Here is a 7,009-nt window from a genome sequence, read left to right as displayed (position 1 = left end):
GCGTTTTGCCCAATTTTGTCAAGATTAGAATCATTTTAAGTCACTAATGTCTAATTATTTCCTAATTAAGAGCATCCGCAATGGTCGGCTAGCGACCGGCTAGCGCTGATTACCGGGTCTGTGGATCCGGCATGCGTATTTTGGGGTAGCCGGGTCGAACAACGACTCCAACGTCCCGAACTCGTCTCCTCTTCAACGAAAGGCTGTGGCCTAGCCCAAATGGCTCTTTGTGGCCAACGGCAACCTAATGATATTGGCCACATTTGCTGCATGGATATACCCTCGGTGGCCGGTCTTTGTGAAGACGATCCGACAAACAAGCGATGAAAAGAAGGCCTACTTTTGCGCAACGACAGAGTCGGCGCGCAAGACGGAGCGCGCGCATTTGGTGTGTGCTCCGCCTCGATGGGCGGTACTGGGTGGCCCAACGCGTTGTGGATTTCGGATGCTTTCCGAGATAATCGGCGCCGCATTATCCCGCACAACATGATCGTCGAAGACGATGGCGTACAACTGACTAGTTGGGTCAAGTGACGATGAAGCCGGTCCAAGCCACGGAACGGCCACCCCTAGTGTACGCACAGGGGTGGGGTACTCCTCGATGAAGTTCGGCCGACTCAAGGAATTTGCCAACATGCGCCAAGTGGATGCTCATATTCAACTCAAAAAGGATATAATTGAAGAGTTGTGGGCACGGGAGGATTGCACGACGATAGTTTTTTTTCTTTATTATGCATGTAATTTTTTTTTATCTATGTAACTTTTTTAAATGCAATTAATGAATTTTCCTGTATACGTGTCGTAAATTTAATTCCGTTTTTTAATCGTAATTTTAATTCCGTAAATGTAGTATATTTTGAATTGTTTTTATTGCGGCTGGCCTATGGCTGGCCTAAATCCGATGTGGCAGGTGGTTTTTAGATGTTGCTTGACGTAAGGGGAGAGAATGGTAGGCCTATGGCTGGTCTGATAGCCGGTTTCCTAAGCACCATTGCGGATGCTCTTAGAGCATCCGCAATGGTAGGCTAGCAACCTAGGCTAGCACGATTGACGTGGCTAGCCGATCGGCTAGCCGAACCATTGGAGTGAAGCCAACCGAATTTCGGTGAAAAAACCGGCGTGGGCTAGCCGATCGCGTGTGGCTGGCCGATGCGTCCGTAGCCGCCCATTGTGGCGGCCCGATCGGCCAGCGCTATTTTTTAATTTTTTATTTTATTTTATTTTTAATTCTTTTTTTAAAAAATTTTTTTAATTCTTTTTTTTTTTTAATTTTTGAAAAACTATATAAAACGCGATTTTCTCTATCTCTAAATTTCTGTACAAGAGCAACATCTAGCGATGGACAACAACAACTAGCCCAATACCCCCGTTCGGCTAGCGGCACACTATAACAGATTCAAGGCATACTAACATTTTTTTATGTATTTTTTAATAAATTAGTGAGGAGTAGAGTGGGGCGGTGGCTCGTGTGTGGAAGCCCGGATTTTTTTATTATGTAATTTTTTTTGAATTTTAGTTAATGTACTTTTTTTATATAAAATTAATGAATTTTCCCGTATAAGTCTAGTAAAATTAATTCGGTAATTTAATCGTAATTTTAATTCCGTAAATGTAATATTTTGAATTATTTTTATCATTGCGGCTGGCCTATGGCTGGTCTAAATCTGATGTGGCAGGTGGATTTTTTAGTGTTGCTGACGTGGCAGGGGAGAGAATGGCTGGCCTATTGCTGGCCTAAGCACCATTGCGGATGCTCTTATGGAGATAGTTCGTATTCGAATTCTCTTCAACACTCAACTAATTTCACTGAACAGTCAATCTGTATATGCACGACGACATGACTCAACTTAGGGGGTGTTCGGTTTGCAAGATTGTATCCATGATTAAATTTGTTGTGTGTTTGGTTCATGAGATTCAACTCCACAACTAAATCCAGATGGATAATCATAAGATAATTAGTCATAGCTAATCCCCTATGATTAAAATAATCTCACAACTCAATTCTAAATTGTATGTTGGTATTATTTTATCTTGCAAACCGAACACCACCAAAAATGATCATGAGATTCCCCAAAATAGTTAAAAACAAGATTCTACATGTATTTCTTTTGTATAAAACCAAATTTGATTCGGCAAAAGAGAAGACAAAAGTGTTAATTTGGAAGTTGAGCAAAAGTGTCCAAATTAGAAGCACAAACTCCAACCATTGTCTGCTTTTAAACTGTATATGCATCATTCAGGTTACCAGACACAAGTATATGCTAGAACTAGAGCATTATATGTATATAAAGGTTAGGTTTCATCCCTCCCTCTATTTCTTATCTCATCAAGAAGATTAAGAGCTTCCTCGAATTTTCTTCCTTTTTGGAGGTCATTGATGATTATATTATAACAAATCAAATCGGGATCAAGTCCGATCGACAACCTTTTATTTCCTAGAAGTAGTACATTGCAAAGACCGTGAGCCACATAGGCGCAATGATCATGAGCTACAATGATACACCCACTGTGAACTATTCGATGGAACATGATCACAGGCCTTGATAGAATACGATCTGCATTATATTATTTTGCTTTTATACTATGTTCTAATTAAGCAATCAAATATAATACTATGATTCAATCTAATAGTTATAGTAAATAAAATTCATGTAAAATTTGTAGCAAAATAGGAGTATAAAAAATTCATACTTTCAAAATTAGAATTTTATATAAAATAAAAGAATTCTCTATCTCTTTGTATAAGTGATTGACCATTCAATATATATTATTACTAATATTTTAAACGAAATTGTCATAGAAACGAGTACCATTAAAGATATTTTACATAACTTTATATAGTAAGTACTAATACAGTACTCCCTCCGTCCCGGCTAAAATGACACATTGCTTAGCCGGCACGGGATTTTAGGAGTTATTGGTTAAAGTGTTTAATTGGAGAGAGAGAAGGTGTGTGTAAGTATTAAAGTAGAGAGATAAAGGAAGATGAATATTTTAATAGAAGTGAGAAAAAGTGGTTGAGTGTATTAATTGGAGAGAGAAAGTTACCAAAAAAGGAAATGTGTCATCTTAGTTGGGACAAACTAAAAAGGAAAACGTGTCATCTTAAGCGGGACGGAGGGAGTATGTAAACTGATCACCCGTCAAGATTTACCTATTCCTTTATCACTGATTCATACTCCCTTCGTCACGCCATTAAATGCCTCATTTTTTCTTTTCTGTCCGTTCACTAATAAATGTTCCATTTCATTTTTACCATATTTGGTAAATGGACTCTACATTCCACTAGTCCATTCTACTCACATTTTATTACTCCCTCCATTTCGCCATAGTTGAGGCGAAACTTTTTGACACGGAGTTTTAGAAATGAATATTGAGTGTGCTAAATAAATAGATAAAAAAGTAAGAGAGAGGAAAATGTAGAGAGAATAAAGTATAAAGTGAATAAAGTAAGAGAGAGTAGAGTAAGAAAGAGAAAAAAGTTACCATAAAGGAAATGACTCAACTATGAAGAAACTTTCCGAAATGGTAAAATGATTCAACTATAGTGAAACGGATGGAGTATAATATTAATATATACTCCCTCCGTTCGTGAATAAGAGTCCCGTTTTTCTATTTTAGTCCATCCGCGAATAAGAGTCCCGGTTCACTTTTACCATAAATGGTAATAGGATCCCACCTTCCACCAACTCATTTCACCCACATTTCACTCACATTTCATTTAAAACTAATATATATAAGTGGGACCCCTATTCCACTAACTTTTTTCCACCCACTTTTCTTACCATTTCTTAAAACCCGTGCCGCCCATGAATGTGACTCCTAATGGCGGACGGAGGGAGTAAAAAGTAAGTCTCACATTCCACCAACTTTTCTACCCACTTTACGGACGTAAGGAGTAATTTTCTACTGAAGAAGCTAAATAGGATCTTTTATCTTTACTTTGTTGAGAGAGGTATTGATATTAAAATTAGAAATTTGAGTGTAAATTAGATATTTTTCATAAATTTTAAAGTTGATTGTAAAAATAAAAAAATTAGCTTTTTCGAATTTTCCCATCCCTCTATTTCTCATCATCAAGAAGATTAAGAGCTTCCTCGAATTTTATTCCTTTCCCGAGTCCATTGATGATGATACTGTAACAAATCAAATCGGGATCAAGTCCAACAACCTTTATTTCCTCGAAGTAGTACATTGCAAAGACCGCGACACATAGGTGCAATAACCATGAGCATACGATTTGCATTATACTCCTTCAGTCCCATCTTAATTATTACTCTTTTCTATTTCGATCCGTCCCAACTTAATTGTCACATTTCATTTTTACCATAGATGGTAAGTAGGTCTCACACTCCATTAACTCACTCTACTCACATTTTAGTATAAAACTAACATAAAAAATAGTCCCACGTTCCACAAACTTTTCCAACCAACTTTTCTTTACATTTATTAATATTCGTGCCCACTCCAAGAGTGACAATTAAGTTGGGACGGAGTATTATTTTGCTCTTAAACAATGTTGTAATTAAGCAATCAAATATCATGTGATTCAATCTAATAGTTATAATACATAAAATTTATGTAAATTTAGTAGTAACATAGAGTATAAAAAATTCATACTTTCAAATTAGAATTTTGTTTAAAAAAGAATTTTCTATCTCTTTGTATAAGTGATTGGCCATTCAATATATTATTAGTAATATTTTAAACTAATATTTCCTATCTTTGATGCTATTAAAGGTATTAACATAACTTTATAAAGTAGTGAGTACTACTAATATAGTATGTCAACTCACGGTCAAGATTTACCTATTCCTTTATCACTGATTCATAATTTTCTACTATAGAAGCTATAAATAGGATCTTTTATCTTTATTTTGTTGAGAGGTATTGATACTTAAAATCACAAATTTGAGTGTAAATTTGATATTTTTCATAAATTTTATAGTTGGTTGTAAAAATAAAAAATTTTGGATTCATAGTGATTTTTTCATAAAATCATTTTTTCAGCTTTAGAAATTCACTACTACAAAGGATAAGTTCATAATTTTTACAACAAATTTGAAGTTCATTTCTTATCAAACTAGGCTAAAGTTTATGATATTATTTTGGATCAATATCTCATTTAAATTTTATTTATTATCATCTCTCATACAAAATTTCTTATTTTAAATGCTATTCATGTCATATTTAATTTTAGATTATGTGAAATCTGTATAACCAATAGTTTATGTGTTCTATAATAATATTTCATATTCCAGTGATCATATTTTTTTCATTTAATTAATATTATTTAACAAATAATATTCAGTATGTATACCAAATCATTTAAATATGATATTTAGCAAAATAATAGTATTTCCCAAATTTGGTCACAAAAATCAGCAAATTATCCCTTGTAGTGATCTTTCCAACTAATTTTGCGTGAAATAAATCAATTCCGACCAATATTATAGTTATAATTATATCAAATTTAGACCAAAATTTATAATTTTAGAAATCAATACTGATTTAATAATAATATTTGGTAGGACTATAAAATAATAAAATCAGCAAAGTAGCTTTTGTCAAAAATCAAAATAGAGATAAGTTTGCCAACCCCACAATCATATCTGTAAATCTTAACGTTACTCATACCGACAGACTCACCCTTCCCCATTAACCCCTTTAACGGCTAGTTTTCCCTCTCTCATTCCTATATATATACACACCGCAGCAACACCATTTTCACATCCACCACCACCACCACCACCACAACTCAGCTGCTTTAACAATTTTTCCCAAATCGAAATGGCAGGAATTTCCAGAGCTCAATTCTCTTCAGTTTTGCTACTCATTTTCGTGTCATTGAGCTTCTCAGAAGCTAGAGACCACCTCGTCGGCGGCAAATCCGGCGCCTGGAAGGTCCCTGCCTCCGACGCGGAGTCTCTCAACCACTGGGCGGAGAAATCGCGTTTCAACATCGGAGATTCTCTAGGTAACGAATTAGCTCAATTAGAGTTCTGAATTAGGTGTCTGTAGATCTAATTACCTTCTCTGATTAGTAGATCTGGTTGTTGATTCGATTTTCCGGTGATTGATTTTGCAGTCTGGGAATACGATGGATCCAAGGACTCGGTTCTGCAAGTGACGAAGAGAGATTACGTGACCTGCAACACGTCGAAGCCGATCGAGACCTACACCGGCGGCAGCACCAAGGTGAAGCTCCCGCACTCCGGTCCGTACTATTTCATCAGCGGCGCCAACGGCAACTGCGAGAAGGGGCAGAAGTTGATCGTTGTGGTCATATCGGAGAGGCGCAGCAGCAATTTGATAAATTCTCCGGCGCCTTCGCCGGCGGAGAGTGAGGGTCCGGCGGTAGCGCCTGCTCCTGCCAGCGGCGCCGGAAGCTTGAGTGGTGGATTTTTGGCGGTGGTGCTGGCGGCGATGTTGGTTGCGGTGTGAAGAAATTTGGGAGTTTGCTAATGGTGAAGGAAGTAGGAATGGTTATTTGTTTGATTCTTTTGGAATGGAGTTTATTTTTTTATGTTTTTTTCGGATTTAATTATTTTGGTGTAATTGAGATTACATTTCGAAATATATTCGATTAGTTTATGTGTTCAATTGAACCTTGTTATTGTTTTCAAGTTAATTAATTAGTGTTTTCAGCTTTTTGCTTATAAATATAATTTGTAATAATTTCTAATTTTCTAACAACAGTCACAAAGATTAATTTTTCCATGATTTTTGTTTTTTGAAGTTGGATCGTGCCTCGTGGTGTCAATTTTCCATTGGTGCACATGACTTGTTTTATGAATCATATATATGATGAAACAACGTCGTTTCTCTTTTTTGGTTTCCTATTGGGAGCATGAGATATTTGGAGTTATAGCTAATGAATTGAATTCTAATTGCTCTGAATAATACGAGTTTCAACTTCTTTCTGAATCAGCACCACCGTTTACTGTTGCCATAAGAGGTAACTGTTTTTACGACATTAATTGTAATATAAGGCGTAATAAGAGGCATC

At 36.1% G+C, this 7,009-nt stretch overlaps 1 protein-coding gene across 1 annotated transcript; it reads left to right on the top strand.

Moving 5' to 3' along the window:
• Window positions 1-5,714: 5,714 nt before the first annotated feature.
• LOC125198298 (early nodulin-like protein 1) lies at window positions 5,715-6,603 on the top strand. The gene is made up of 2 exons (XM_048096673.1): window positions 5,715-5,977; window positions 6,089-6,603. The coding sequence occupies exons 1-2, from the start codon at window positions 5,791-5,793 to the stop codon at window positions 6,442-6,444; spliced, it is 543 nt and encodes a 180-aa protein (XP_047952630.1). The 5' UTR covers window positions 5,715-5,790; the 3' UTR covers window positions 6,445-6,603.
• Window positions 6,604-7,009: the final 406 nt, after the last annotated feature.

This window comes from Salvia hispanica, unplaced genomic scaffold (assembly GCF_023119035.1).
Source record: "Salvia hispanica cultivar TCC Black 2014 unplaced genomic scaffold, UniMelb_Shisp_WGS_1.0 HiC_scaffold_1350, whole genome shotgun sequence".
NCBI lineage: Eukaryota > Viridiplantae > Streptophyta > Magnoliopsida > Lamiales > Lamiaceae > Salvia > Salvia hispanica.
This window is presented reverse-complemented; position numbering and strand designations above follow the sequence as displayed.

What these genes read in the sequence shown, in the direction of transcription:
- LOC125198298 (XM_048096673.1), top strand. Translation starts at nt 5,791, where the DNA reads ATGGCAGGAATTTCCAGAGCTCAATTCTCTTCAGTTTTGCTACTCATT. An exon ending in CAACATCGGAGATTCTCTAG is followed by an intron (nt 5,978 to 6,088) that starts GTAACGAATTAG and finishes TTGATTTTGCAG; the next exon opens with TCTGGGAATACGATGGATCC.